This window comes from Lithobates pipiens, unplaced genomic scaffold (genome assembly GCF_037356315.1).
Source record: "Lithobates pipiens isolate NorthernLeopardFrog02 unplaced genomic scaffold, aLitPip1_a1.2 Scaffold_16, whole genome shotgun sequence".
Taxonomy (NCBI): Eukaryota; Metazoa; Chordata; class Amphibia; order Anura; family Ranidae; genus Lithobates; species Lithobates pipiens.
The window spans coordinates 576,872,974-576,888,994 of NW_027507748.1; the positions used below are offsets into that span (position 1 = coordinate 576,872,974).

At 43.7% G+C, this 16,021-nt stretch overlaps 1 protein-coding gene across 5 annotated transcripts in view; it reads right to left on the minus strand.

The window, feature by feature from the left end:
- PDE1B (phosphodiesterase 1B) overlaps positions 1-16,021 on the minus strand; it is a 513,717-nt gene that overhangs the window by 35,111 nt on the left and 462,585 nt on the right. For all 5 annotated transcript variants that reach the window (XM_077483777.1, XM_077483773.1, XM_077483774.1 and 2 more), the window contains 3 exons: positions 10,414-10,539; positions 8,903-9,004; positions 2,271-2,391 (listed from right to left, as the gene is read on the minus strand). In XM_077483777.1, coding sequence (XP_077339903.1) covers positions 2,271-2,391; positions 8,903-9,004; positions 10,414-10,539 — 349 coding nt within the window. The remainder of the gene's footprint in view (positions 1-2,270; positions 2,392-8,902; positions 9,005-10,413; positions 10,540-16,021) is intronic.

A 16,021-nucleotide genomic window follows, 5' to 3' on the forward strand; every position in this document is an offset into this window, starting at 1 on the left:
CGCGGTGGCCCGGCAGAAGAACCGAAGAGGGGGACAAGACCCCCGAAGTCGGGAGAAGAGGCCGGCGGCGGGGAGGAAGAAAGCCGGGCTCCTCCGCTAGTAAAAGAGCTACACGAAGATAGCGGAGGAGTCCGGCGAGAAGACCCCCAAAGACGGAAGACCCCCGGAGCTGTGCAATAAAATATTTTTTCTCTGTGTTGTTTTTTTTGTACTTTATTTCACAGGTGAATGGGTAGGGGTACATTGTACCCCATACTCATTCACATAGGGTGGGGGGCCGGTATCCGGGGGCCCCCTTAAAGGGGGCTCCCGGATTCCGATAAGCCCCCCGCCCGCAGACCCCGACAACCAACGGCCAGGGTTGTCGGGAAGAGGCCCTTGTCCTCATCAACATGGGGACAAGGTGCTTTGGGGTGGGGGGGCCGCGCGGCCCCCCCTTCCCCAAGGCACCCCCCATGTTGAGGGCACGCGGCCTGGTACGGCTCAGGAGGGGGGGCGCGCTCGCTCGCCCCCCTTTCCTGGCCGGCCGGGTAGCGTGCTCGGACAAGGGTCTGTTGTGGACTTTGGGGGAACCCCCACGCCGATTTTTTTCGGCATTGGGGTTCCCCTTTAAGCCCATTCCAGGCGGCGGAGCCCGCGACGTCTCCGTCGCGGGCCCCGCCTACCTTCACACGCGCTCGAAATGAGCAGACTTCCCTCCGAGCGGGAACAGTTTGCTCATTTCGAAAGTAGCCTACACACGGGCGGACTGTTCGCTCAAACACAGTTTCAGCGGACAGTTTTTCGGAATTTCCGAAAGACTTTGTCCGTCAAACTGTCCGCTGAAACTGTCCGCTGAAAGCCCACACACGAGCGGACTGTCCGCCCAAACACTGTTCAGCGGACAAGGTTGGGCGAACAGTCCGCCCGTGTGTACGCGGCCTAATATAAAACTGCATGCAGGGCACTGGACAAAGCACTAGGGACAAAAGGGAGGTGAAATAATTTCATAATGCAATCTGTAAGATTACAGTTTACTGTATGTGTTATCAATTTTGTACTTTTTGAATTTGCTGCCGGGCTCAGCCCCTGTGCATTGAGAAGCTCGCAGGGAATGGAGCCCGGCACATAGAAGCATCGTGTGCAGGACAAAGCCCACACTCACAGCGGGGGGACATGGCAGGTAACTAACCTGCACCAGGATCCTGCAATGCAATCCCAAGTGTGGCTGGGGGTTACCGCTAATAGTACTGAAATTTAACCCCAAGCTACATTCGGGATTACCTCCAGGAAGGTTAAACAAGCTGAAGTTAGAAGTTGATTGGCTACCATACACAGTTGTACAAGAATTTGCTCTCTCCAGTTTTAGTAAATTGACCCTGTGTAACATTCATTTAGGCTTGGTTCACACTGGTGCTATGCAGGAAACCCTACGAATCCAGTGCGGGTTCCTGCATTGCACCTGAATCGCAGGAGGTTCACACTGCCCTTTGCAAACTTCTGCAGGTGTCAATACAAAGGTAATGACAACTGCAGATCGGTTCGCTGATTGCAGTGTGAACTGTAAATTTGGACAGGAGTCGATTCGGATGGGTGTGAACACCCATGCGATCCAATTCTGGTGCAGACAAAAACAATGTCCTGCATGAGTTTGGTCCGAATGTGATGCAAATTCAGCCGTACACATTGCATGGCTGAATTTGCATCGCACAAACATTGCATGTGGACAGCACAGCAATGCGGTGCGAATCACATGCAATGTCTGGCATTGCACCAGTGTGAACTGGCCCTTAAGTACCACACACTTTGCATTTCTTATGCACAGAAAAATTGCTGAATATGTTATCAGTTTTAAACTGGCTCTGTATTGCTTCTTATCAATTTAAACAATCATAGATGGAAACCAAGGTTGGAGATTACAGTTGGTCTTCTCAAACTAAAACAAGTACTCTGGCAGAAAACCCACTCCCCCTCCACTGAACCCTCCTCTTTCAGTGACTCTACTGACTAAGCACTTTTTAGAACCTTTTCAGAAAAGCTTCTTTCCCAAAGAGGCTAATAAGGAAAATTATAATATAAGCACCTACATGTGATCACATATAGAATTTCATGGAATTAGGATTAGATTACTTAGTTGCATGGTAACCAACATAGTGCTAGCGCAAGACATCATTAGTTATCTATAAATTTTGAGATGGTTTTCCAGTCACAAGGAAAAAATACTAAACCTGCTATGTAAGTATCAATAAAAAAAAATCAATCATGCTGATCTCTATATTGGTGTTTGTTACCTGTCGAAAGAACTCCTCCATTAGAGCTTTGGTCCATCGTGCATGCACTTTCCACTGCTTTGTAGGGTGGCTAATGTCAGCTGCATGAAGTAGTAAAGATAGTGCTTTTGATTTGTCAATGCTGCAATAAGAACCAAGACAGACCTTGTAAGTAGACCTAGGCATGTACTAAAAAAAAATCTATCATAGTCTGTTTCATAGGTCAAGGTAGTAGATGCAGTTACTGCATGAACTGCACAGTCCAAGGCCACCTTAACCACCAAGACAGCTGGTCCACCGTAGGACAATTGTCAGAAGACTAGAATGTTTAACCATTTTAAGACCGGGTCTATTTTTCAAACTTGTTGTTTACAAGTTAAAAACTGTTTTTGCTATCAAATTACTTAGAACCCTCAAACATTATGCATTTTTTTCTAACACCATAGAGAATAAAATGGCTGTCTTTGCAATACTTTCTGTCATACCATATTTGGCCTTACAAGTGCACTTTTTTGGAAAATATACTTTTTTAAATAAAAAAATAAGACAACAGTGAAGTTAACCCAATTTGTTTTTATATTGTGAAAGATGATGTTACGCTGAGTAAATTGATACTCAGCATTGTACACTTCAAAAACTTTTATCCTTAAACATCTCCATATGCAACATTTAAAAAATTCTACAGGTTGCACGTTATTGAGTTGCGGAGGTCTAGGGCTAGAATTATTACTCTCACTCTAACTCACAAATGCTTTGCTTCTACATGCGAGTTCGATGGGGCACATTAAAAAAAAATCCTATTTATTTTACTCTTTATTTTTTTATTTTTACACTGTTCCTTTAAAAATTGTGTCACTTTTATTCCTATTACAAAGAATGTAAACATCCCTTATAATAGAAAAAAAGCATGACATGACCTCTTAAATATGAGATCTGGGGTCAAAAAGACCTCAGATCTCATATTTACACTAAAATGCAATAAACAAAAGTCCCTTTAAGAGCTATGGGTGGAAGTAACGTTTTGACGTTGCTTCTACCCTGCAATGGTATGGAGCCGGGCGGGGGCCATCTTCCCCTCACTCAGCTCCATACCACAGAGGGGACAGGCAGCACCAGTAAGCGACATAAGGCACCGGAGCACGGTGGGAAGGGAGCGGCCCTCTCCTGCCACTGATAAAAGTGATCTTGTGGCGAATCCTCGCCTGAGACCACTTTTTTCTGAAAGTGGACCGCCCGCTGAAGAAGTGGATACGGGGTTATGGCAGCTAGCTGCTTGCCATAACAGCAATATTCCACTTCAAATTGCTGCCATATAGTGACCCCGGGTGGTCCATAACTGGTTAAAACAGTTTTTACCCAATCTCACAGGATCGTTTAATAAAAGGTTCTCAGGAAAAATTCATTAGTGTGGAGAAGTGTTTGAAACTCCATCAGGTTTATCTGTTACAATAGGTTTTTATTGAGTTTTACAATACTGAATGATGCCATCATGTTCAGGAAGTGCAGGAGACAGAAAACTCTGGTATTTGTGTATTTAAACCACTAATACATGCAATACAATAAATAAGAAATGGGACATTCTCTCTCTCTGAAATCTTATATTATCAATAAGATTATCTTGAGAGGACTAAGGGAACGTGTCATTCTGGCTAGAGATTTTTAGAAAAGTGGAAAAAACAATGCATAGAACACGGCACTGAAGTTATGAAACTCATTGTTGAAGAGGAAAGGATTATCCATACTCCAAGATCAGATAACCAATAGGAAAGACAAACTTGAACTCTTCAAAAATAAAGTGGAGTTCACTAAATTTAATGAACTACTCAAAAAAGAAATTGATAGAGTACAGAAGAATCTAAAAACCACGAAACATTCCAAATTCAGATTTGGAGGACAGTGCAAAGGGAGAAATTGACCTCACACCCAGGGGTGGGAGAAGTAGGTCAAGAAAGCAAAGAAATTCTTCCCAAGCAGGATTCAGTATTGGCCAGGTAAGGAAGTGAGGAAGAGGATCAAAGAACAGTCGTTTTTTAGGAAGTGAGGAAGAGGATCAAAGAACAGTCGTTTTTTAGATCAGGAATCTCCCCAGATGCCCAGATGAATCCTAAAAGGAAACAAAGTAGAAGAAATAGAAGGAGGAAAAGGAAAGGGAAAGTTCAAAGAAGCCAGGAAACCAAAGAGGGATGGACAAACAAGGACCAGGAGTCAGAAATATTAAGCACAGGGACTTTGGCTGACCCACTGAATATTGAGATATCTGGGACCATCAATATGAGTGATAGAAAGTAATCAATCTTTCAGATTTTAATCTGGAAGAGAGACATGTTGCGCTCCTGAGTAAAGGTTTGTCCTTCTCACCAATGAAACAGATGGATCATTTTGAGATCTTTAAGGATCTTAAGCCCCATACACACTATCAGATTTTCTGCTGATGTTTTTCTTTCAAATTTACCAAAACCATATAATATGAGGTCAAACCTTAGGAGTTTCAATTTGTATGCAATCAGGCAGGCCCTTGCACTACATGGTTTTGGTAAATTTGAAGGCAAAAATCAGCAGAAAATCTGATAGTTTGTATGGGGCTTGAGTCTTTTCCTTAGGAGAGTGTATTACAAACTAATATTTACGAAGAGCAAATCCAATTACAAAGGTGAAGTAGGAGCATTACAGGACAAAAGGGCTGTAGAAAAACTGGTATGCTTACTGGAGGAGGGAGGTGATTTATCTGAAGATGAAGAAACATCAGTGACTAATCAATGGAAAAGGAAATCTAATTTCACAATAAGATCTACATCAATGCCCCAGTTCAGGAAGAACAAATGGCTGGGGTTTTTTTCTGGACTTAGTACAGGACTACCTCGACAAGCTACAATGGCAATGTGAGATCCCAGATAATCTTTCTCCCGAGGAAAGAAAGGTTCTGCGTGAACTACAGTATGCAGAGAGACTTGTTATTAAAGAGGAGGGCCGGTTTTGAAAAAAAAAAATTAAAAGTCAGCAGCTGCATACACTGTAGCTGCTGACTTTTAATAAGCACACTTACCTGTCCAGGGCGCCCGTGATGTCGGCCGCCCGAGGCTGACCCGTCCCTCGGTCTCGGGTCCTGGCGCCGCCATTTTGGGTAAGGGAAACAGGCAGTGGAGCCTTGCGGCTTCACTGCCCATTTCCTACTGCGCATGCGCGAGTCGCGCAGCGCTTTGTGAATGGGGCGCGCTGTGTTCTGGGACACACAGTTCCCAGAACACAGCGCGACCCATTACCCAGAAGACGCCGCACGGAGGAGAGAAGAAAGAAGATCTCCACGGAGGAGGAAGAGGCAGATTAGGATGTTGTGCCTAGCAACAGGCATTTCTGGTTAGTAAAAAAAAATAAAATTTCATTTTTTTTTAATGATTTTTTTCTAATTTTTAATGTATTTTCTTTTTTCAGGGTGGTCCTCCACTTTAAAGTGTAAGCAAATCCCCCTATCGTTTCAGCCAAGGAAGCTGCCATCTTTGCCTTTGTTTAATCTACAACTGCCATGATGCTGCACATGTGGTCAGTTATGACACCAGCCATTGGATGGTTTGACAGTTTGGTTGAGAGCACAACCAATGGGAGTGTTACATTTCTGGCACGTGCCGTAAATTTAACTATTTTATGGAAGGGTTTTCTTCCACTTTATAAAGAGCGACAAGGGAAGGAATCTATGAGAGGGAGGCAAGACACCGACTCACAGATGAGCAGACCTATAAAAAACTAGATTTCAATCCATTCCTCCACCTTGTGGCTCTGATTAATGGCAAGCTGTTTTTTTCACATTTGAGGTGGATCTAGTCACCAAAAAAGAACTTGGATACTTAAGGGTTGAGGGCTTTAACATTCCTACTTTCTATATCATTCCCAAGATACATAAGAATGAAAGTAATCCCTCGGGTAGACCCATTGTTTCGGCAAAAAGTAGGCCCATGGAGAGGATCAGTAAATACATTAACTCTCTCATCAAGAATTTGGTTTTCTTACGTTAAGGATACCGGGGACATTCTAAACAAGATTGCAGACCTGTTCTTTCCAGGAGAGATGATGCTCGTTGGTATAGATGTGGAATCAATTTACACATCTATACCACACGAATGGGGTATAGCAGCAGTCTTTCATTTCTTGGACTCCATTTTTCCAACCCTGGGTGCCCAAAATTAATTTATTATTGAGTGTCTGAAATTAGCACTTAAGAGCAATTTCTTTCAGTTCACAGGCTCTTATTACCAACAAATAAGGGGCGCGGCGATGGGAGCTCCATGGGCACCAGCACACGCCTGTCTGCACCTGGGCTGGTGGGAAGAGGAGGTAGTAAATGCCTCATCAATGTACCTTGGTCATGTTTGTCTGTGGCTAACGTACATCGGCAACATACTTGTGTTATGGGAACGTTCAAGAGAGGACTGTTCATAAATTAGCTGAATTGCAATACTAGGAACATCCATTTGACATATGTAGCAGATACACAGGAAATCTCTTTTCTGGATTTGTCAATCATTTTGGAGAATGGAAGCCTTACTAACAAGACATTCAGGCTGCCAATACCCTGCTCTATGCGAGCAGTCATCATCCAAAATCCCTAATTCAGGGGGATACAAGTGGATCAGTTTCAGCGACCAAGGCATAAACTGCTCCAATGAGACAGACTATAGATGGGAAGCTGACAAAATGTACAGGAGATTCGGGGGAAAGAGTATATTCATATCACAATCTGAGAAGAGAAAAAAGTATAGCCATTAGAAAAGGGAGAGGTGATCTATTTAGGCCCTGGGTCTGAGACCCCTGAGGGCCCAGTAAGGATCATCACTAAATTTGGTGTGCAGTGGAATGACCTAAATAAAATTCTTGGTGACCACTGGCACGTACTGACATGCTCCAGTGAGCTGAAAGATATAGTAGGCTCGAGACCCCACCTTGTTCCCAAATGACCAAGCAAATTAAATGATACTCTGGTTCAATCAGAATTTATTAGAACTACCAATAGAAATTGGCTAACTGATTTTCCAGAGTTGAAGGGGATGTACTCTTGTGGTCACTGTGCGATATGCAAATATGTGGCCCGTTCTGGTGTGTTCACAATTCTGATGGCATTAATAAGTACAACATTAAGCATTTTATTAATTGCGCTACTACCAGGGCACTTTATCTTTTGGAGTGCCCCTGCAATAAACTTTATGTTCGCAAGACTAAACGCCAGCTGCGCATCAGGGTCAGTGAATACATCAAAGTATCACATCAAAGAATCTAAAGGAGGAAAATCCTGTTGGACAACATTTCGCAAGGTATCACAATGGACAACCAGGGGGTCTTAAGTTGGGCTTCTTTTCCCTCAATCTGTCAACTGAGAGGGGTGACTTTGGCACAGTCCTTCCTAAGAAAAGAAAATGTCTGGATCTTTAGATTAGGGTCCATGACACCTAAGGGGCTAAACAATGAACTTAGCCTCAAAGTGTTTCTTGAGCCCTGATTATCCTCTGAGACATCAGTACTTTAGACTTCATTGTTTCCAGCATAGAGTTCTTCATTTGTTTATTTTCTTAACATATATCTATCTATCATTTCAATTGATTGTCATAAGATTTTGGTGGTGTGATTGAAATTATTATTGTCAAATTTCACAGATATGTCACGTTTTATACTTGAATGAACGATGCAAGACGTTTAGAATGTTCCAACATTTTATTGCCAATATGTCAAATGGCCACTAGATGGCTCCAAAAGGACACTCTCGGATGGAGAAGATAGGATTTTCCATGCTTTAAAAGAAACATCCAGTGAGTGTCTCAACGTCTTGGCGAAGCATATGCTAGGTACGCGAAATGCATTGAAGTGAGCTCAATCACAGGATGCAGAGCTGCACGCTGTGCTCCGCTGGGCCAGTGTTACACTGATACACGGTCCCTACATCCTACCACTGCTGTCCTTGCTTAGTGCCTTCCAGATGGTACAGTCTGTATTCCAGGGAGTTAATCAAGAGGTACCTGACATGCCATGAATTTTGCCATTGTGCCCTTGTCGAAATGATATGCCTTATTGTATTAATAAAGTTTACATCACCAATTATATACACAGTGTCTGGTCCTCTTTTAGAACTCATTTTGTCCTATGTCCCCCCCACCTCCCATTCAGATACAGTTCTATAGTTGTGGAGGTACCCTGTTCAGCTGGATGAATCGGTTTTTCAATATTGGTTGATAACTCAGTAAAATATCTTAAAGTAACCTTGTTTTAAACTACTCATGATAGAAGTCAATTATATATTTTATAATACAGCTAGACTATTCATGAACAAATCACTTAGTTATACAAATTTTAGTGTTACCCCACACTGAAAGTCTGGTGCAGTGAACAGCATAGAGTTGTAAGAACAGCTTACCATGGGGGGCGGAGGGAGGGGTCTATTCTGGCAGTGACTATATGCTCTTTTTTTGTAGATAAAAAAGAACAACTTCTTCAATAGTGCTAGCTAAGGATGACTGATGACTGCTATCCACAGTAGCACTCAAATCAGCACTATTGTAATTTTGCATTATGAATTTTACAACTTAAAAATTGTGTCTCTGAGCTTGTAGACAGACTATTCTCTCCTAACACATTTCTATTTTATGACATGAAAAATTTATATATGTACTTACTTCTCCAGGGACTGTAGGGAACCTTTCATGGTTTTCACTTGTTGGAAGTGGCAAGACATGTCTGTGGCCAAGACCATTTCAATAACGAGAGACCTTAATTCCCTGAAAAAGCAGAATGAAAAACAGGGAATATTGGACAGAAAAGCTTCTCATTGGTAACTCCGCCAATGTATAGGATATAGGGCAACTAAAATTTTTGTTAATTTGTAATGTGTTATAGTTCAGTGCTTCACAAAAGATATGGGCATCTAAGCAAATGCCTCACAAATTACAATGTTGAGTTTTACAGCTTGGATTCTTACAGGAAAGCCATTCCAACACATTATTGAAATGACAGTTGACTCCATGTCTGAGCTCTTCTATGGTAAATGTCCATAAATCCTCTGACTAGTGATGTCCATGCCCTTTCTCTTTTTTTACAGCTATTTCACTAGAGCCTACCAGACAGGTGACCTAAAAAAAGTAAAGCTGGCTATACACTAGTAGAATTTACTTTGCTAATTTTTTACTTTAAGAATGTTCATTCAGTTTTCTAATTGTTACTGGGGTCAAATCGATGCTTGTTTTTGACCATAGTGACAAGACAATTTGAAGGAGCAGGGTGGACATTTTTTTCCTAAAACAAATACATTTCTAACAGTGTATGTGATTTTTGTTTGTTGAAGTTCATTCATTCAAAAATCAAATGTTAACCCCCTTCCTGTCACTGCCCCCCAGCTCTTTAATACGGGTACTCCTATTATGTGACTGTCATGATTGGCTGTCACAGTAGTCACATGATCGGAACTCCCAATTGTAAGTATGCATTAGGAACTGCCCGTGACATCTCAGTCACTGTGCAGGGTGCATGCAGTGAGAGCACTCTCAGCGCAGAAAGCCGTTCCTCATGGATGCATATACGTGGCCTCTTGTCATTAAAGCTTATTTGCCCAGTGGAAGCATATATGGCCTGTTAAAAGCAAACAAAACTTCAAGCAATTCAAACAGCATTTGTCACACCATCAAATGTACTGAGATTTTTTGTATGAACATCTGCACACACATTCAATCTTCTGGGGCATAGTTAGCTCAGGTTTTGCTCTAGCATAGCAGGAAGTTTTCCTGTAAGTAGTTTCTACAGGTATTTCAACTTACATTCATATGCTATTATTAGCTTAATAGAGTTACAATCACGAGATTGATGTAATCATACTTTAATGTTTTTCTTTTAGCTTTAGCTCAATATGTTTAAGTAGCTTGGAATCTGCTAATAATAAAAAAACAAAGTGGAATCAAGCAGACATCTGTTCCTTCTCCAGAACAGGCCTGATTATCAATTCATTAATACCGGTGGTAATAAAATGCATCGGATGTCTATAAGCACCTAATTATGTTAATAATGTTTTGTACTGTTAAGAGTAAACAAACTTGCAATTTTTAACATGTCCATTTTTTTTTTAATTCTCCCTTCACGCTTTGCTACTTTAGGGAACAAAGTGATATTAATTAGTTAGAAAGAACAACAAACGTACGAGAACTCATCCTTGGTGAGATTCACAAATATGTTCATTTCATCTTCTTGCATAATTCGATATACTGCACTGACATGGTGGTTTTCAAGTACCGATCGGTCATTGTATAAGATAGCACAGTCTGACCTGTGAAGATAAAATTGAATAATAAGACACACCATCTGGCAATTTATATACAGAATATATATCAGAATCAGACACAGTATCATTTATAAAGCATAAAGCTCAATTCCAGGGAACCTGCACAGACTGCACATAACAATAGACAGCAGAGTTTGACATTGCAATTTATCTGACCTGGTCAGACACACTACAGGCAGCCACCATATTTGGATTGGTAAGAAGCAATAGACAACATTTTTGTTAATGGGTTTACATGTTCTTTAAGCATTAGGATAACGTTTGAGTTCAAATGATAAGTCATAACTTTGGTTAAGGGTTATATTTAGAAAGAGTATAAGTCCTGCTTTACATTGGCAATTATCTGCATACACTTGCCTGCATCCAGCCTGGGACATCTATCCCTGAGCACAGGTAATTGCTTGGTGTGCAGATGCATGTAAATAGTGTTAGCTGTACTTTGTGCAGGTTGAGCACCGCCACAATTCGCATACACCCCTGGAATCTGTTGCATGCTGGTAATCGCTAGTGTGAAGTAGGGTTTAGTGTTTGAGCCAGCCATAGACACCAGAGAGTGCTTGGATGTGTAGGTGCATCTTGACTACCCCAAGATATCTGTATAGGTGTGACAGTTCACTTCTATAAAGAAAAATGCAGGGAAGGTGGACACAACACAAGCAAAGCTAATTTTTGGGAATGTTTTTTGTTCTGCCCTACCAGATTTTAGTCCTGCCCCCCAGAACCATCAGGAAGTGGAATGACCAGGGGCAGTGAGCAAGCTTGGCAGTGCTGTGTTGGCATGGCTGCACAGTGTCCTGCCCCTGTACACCATACCACATCCTTTGTTTCTATGGTGCAGGTAGGGTAGGGGGACCAGGACACACTGCATTATTAGTTGGTTTGGTGCTGGCACTATGGAAATTATGATGTTCCTCTAGGGGAGGACTCATAAGAGGATGGAAGTCCTGCTTATGTCTAGATCTGCTCTGCTTCCTGCCCCCTGCCATGATGCTACCACTGCAGTGAAGATTTGAAGGTAGGAGCATGGGCGTCCGCAGAACATTTTTCAGGGGCGGGCATCATTTTAAGGTCTGGTAGTGTGATCTTACCTGTGTCAGTCAACAGTGGCTGCAGGGGAGAAAGCGCTTGGCGACAGCTGATAAAGCCTGAGGAGGTGATGTCACCCATAGGTTCCCATGTCACAGTTGTTATTGGTGCTCCCTCCTCTCCCCTGCATACGCTGCTGGATCACACAGGTGAGATAACATGACCAGATTGGAACAGTCTGAAAATAGTTTAGTCCACATAGGTGTTAGGTGTAAGGGTAGGGGGGCAGTTTTTAAGGGTAGCGCAAGTTGGAATTCTACTTTCAATCTACCCTCCCTATTGGTGGCTTTTGGCAGTGTTAAAGCAGAGCTCCACCCAAAAGGAGAAGCTCCACTTGTTTGCACCCTCCCCCATTCCACTGCCACATATGGCACTTTTTGGGGGAAAGAGTGTACCTGGTTTTGCCATGGTGATCTGAGGCACATGCAAAACCATGCAAAATATGCTGCGAGCAACCACAGCAAGTGAAGGTATAAATAAACATACAATTAGGCAATAAATCAATCACAAAAAAAAAACTACACCTGCATGGTGCAGCATTGGCTTAAGCCAGTGGAAATTTTAAAATCTATATGGATACAATAGCATCTTTAGGCTGTTGTGCCCATATAGCTGCTTTTGTGCTCATATACAGTGGTGTGAAAAAGTGTTTGCCCCCTTCCTCATTTCCTGTTCCTTTGCATGTTTGTCACACTTAAGTGTTTCGGAACATCAAACCAATTTAAACAATAGTCAAGGACAACACAAGTAAACACAAAATGCAATTTGTAAATGAAGGTGTTTATTATTAAAGGTGAAAAAAAATCCAAACCATCATGGCCCTGTGTGAAAAAGTGATTGCCCCCCCTTGTTAAGGCCGGGTTCACACTGCTGCGGGGGGAGATCCGGATGTGATTCGCACCGCACTGATCTCCGTAGCGATGCGAGTTCAGCCATACAGATAGTATGGCTGAATTCGCATCGGTCCCGCAGCAAACTCGCACGGGACCCTTTTTTTGGTCCGCAACAGAATCGGATCGCATGGGTGTTCACACAATGCGATCCGATTCCTGTGCGAGTCGGCAGATCGCACTGCGATATGCGGACGGATCTGGGGGTGTCATTAACATATCATTGACACTCCCAGCCGTTCGCATAGGGCAGTGTGAACTGCCGGCGGGAGTAATGCGATGCGGGAAAACGCCGCGGATTTGCGGCGTTCCCGCATCGCTGTGGTGTGAACCCAGCCCAAAACATACTATAACTGTGGTTGTCCACACCTGAGTTCAATTTCTCTAGCCACACCCAGGCCTGATTATTGCCACACCTGTTCACAATCAAGGCATCACTTAAATAGGAGCTGCTTGACACAGTAAGGTCCACCAGAAGATCCTTAAAAGCTACACATCATGCCGAGACCCAAAGAAATTCAGGAACAATTGAGAAAGAAAGTAATTGAGATCTATCAGTCTGGAAAGGGTTATAAAGCCATTTCCAAAGCTTTGGGAATCCAGCGAACCACAGTGAGAGCCATTATCCACAAATGGCGAAGACATGGAACAGTGGTGAACCTTCCCAGGAGTGGCCGGCCGCCCAAAATTACCCCAAGAGCGCAGCGACGACTCATCCAAGAGGTCACAAAAGACCCCACAACAACGTCCAAGGAACTGCAGACCTCACTTGCCTCAGTTAAGGTCAGCGTTCATGCCTCCACCATCAGGAAAAGACTGGGCAAAAATGGCCTGCATGGCAGAGTTCCAAGGAGAAAACCACTGCTGAGCAAAAAGAACATCAAAGCTCGTCTCAATTTCTCCACAACACATCTTGATGATCCCCAAGACTTTAGGGACAACATTCTGTGGACCGATGAGACAAAAGTGGAACTCTTTGGAAGGTGTGTGTCCAAGTATATCTGGCGTAGAAGGAACACTGCCTTTCATAAAAAGAACATTATACCAACAGTAAAATATGGTGGTGGTAGTGTGATGGTCTGGGGCTGTTTTGCTGCTTCAGGACCTGGAAGACTTGCCGTGATAAAAGGAACTATGAATTCTGCTGTCTACCAAGAGATCCTGAAGGAGAATGTCCGACCATCTGTTCGTGTACTCAAGCTGAAACGAACTTGGGTTCTGCAGCAGGACAATGATCCTAAACACACCAGCAAGTCCACCACCGAATGGCTGAAGAAAAACAAAATGAAGACTTTGGAGTGGCCTAGCCAAAGTCCTGACCTGAATCCTATTGAGATGTTGTGGTATGACCTTAAAAAGGCCGTTCATGCTCGAAAACCCTCTAATGTAACTGAATTAGGACAATTCTGCAAAGATGAGTGGGCCAAAATTCCTCCAGGACGCTGTAAAAGCCTCATTGCACGTTATCGCAAACGCTTGGTTGCAGTTGTTGCTGCTAAGGGTGGCCCAACCAGTTATTAGGTTTAGGGGGCAATCACTTTTTCACACAGGGCCATGATGGTTTGGATTTTTTTCACCTTTAATAATAAACACCTTCATTTACAAATTGCATTTTGTGTTTACTTGTGTTGTCCTTGACTATTGTTTAAATTGGTTTGATGTTCCGAAACACTTAAGTGTGACAAACATGCAAAGGAAATGAGGAAGGGGGCAAACACTTTTTCACACCACTGTAGATGCTGGTGTGCCTCTATATGGGTGCAATAGCATCTATATAGGCACAATAGCAGTTATATGGGCACAATATCATAAAGATGATATTCTGTCCATACTGTATGGCCTCTTTCATACGGGGCGGATCAGTGGATATCAGCTTTCTCAGCGGGATCGCTGGAACGATCTCCACTGAGCAGGCAGAGGACATGTCCGTCTCCGCACACTGCGCAGGGATGGACCTGTCACAGCGCCGATCTCCCCTATGGGAGATCGGATGACGACGGACCGTAGAGTCCATCATCACCTGATCTGATCCGCAGACTGATGGAAAAGTACGTTTTTCCTCAGTCCCACTTTTTCGATGCTCCATAGACTTCTATGGAGCATCCGTTCAGGTCCGCCTGAAAAACTGGCAGGCGGACCTGAACGAATTGGCCGGGTGAAAGAGGCCTAAAACTCCTATTGTGGCCATACAAATGCTACTGTTTCCTATTATGCCCAGTGACACAGACCTTGCAGCCCTGCCAGTGCCGGGACAAGTTATCTGGTGACCAGAGTGAAGATGCCAAACTGCGCTAAATTTTGGGTCTTTAATTAGCCTAAAATACAGATTTCTTGTAAAATATGAACAGCTACATACAGAATGCCCAAAATGGTTTAGACCCTTTCACACCACACCGCCGATAGCGTGGGTCGGATTTTGGCCGCTAGTGGGGTGCTTTTATCCCCCGCTAGCGGCCGCGAAAGGGTTAAAACCGCCAGCAATACGCCGCAATAGCAGCGTTTTGCTGGCGGTATTACAGCGCTGCCCCATTGATTTCAATGGGGAGCAGCGGTGGAGGAGCGGTAAACACACCGCTCCTTCACCGCTCCAAAGAAGCTGCTGGCAGGACTTTTTTCTGACGTCCTGCCAGCGCACCGCTGCAGTGTGAAAGCCCTCGGGCTTTCACACTACAGACAATGGTGCAGCTTCTTTAGGGCGTTTTGCAGGCGCTATTTCTAACGCTATAGCGCCTGCAAAACGCCCTGGTGTGAAAGGGGTCTAAAACTGAGTGAGAGATTTTTAGACATATGTAACTGACCTTAAAGAATATGTAACCGATCACATGCTTAGTCAGAAATTTATTCTTGCAGATGCTCACCTCCTTTGCAATCAAAACATGTAGCCATAAATATGTCCATTACAGATTTGTAATGAGCCTGGGATGTAGTAGAATTGTCCTGGTCTGGGGTCTTATCAGAGTTGCTGGATAATAACTAAACAGTAATCTGCAAGCACTGATTACATACAGACCATGACACAGAACAAGCTCACACTAACCCAGCTTCTTCTACAAATATCATTTAGCACTTCACCTAATGGCAGCTTCCATGGCTTGATTCAGGATCTTCTAAGCTGGCCTGGGGTGAGCTCTGGTGACTGTTGGGCTGGACAGTGACTGCTGAGTGAACTTTTTCTTCCTGCTCCGCCCACCCTCACTGCTGCTCCACCCACCCTCACTGCTGCTCCACCCACCCTCACTGCTGCTCCACCCACCCTCACTGCTGCTCCGCCCACCCTCACTGCTGCTCCGTCCACCCTCACTGCTGCTCCACCCACCCTCACTGCTGCTCCGCCTACCCTCACTGCTGCTCCGTCCACCCTCACTGCTGCTCCACCCACCCTCACTTCTGCTCCACCCACCCTCACTGCTGCTCCTCCCACCCTCACTGCTGCTCTGACTGTGATCTCTCTGACTTGGACAGCAGCCAAACCTGGGAGGATCTTTCTTCTC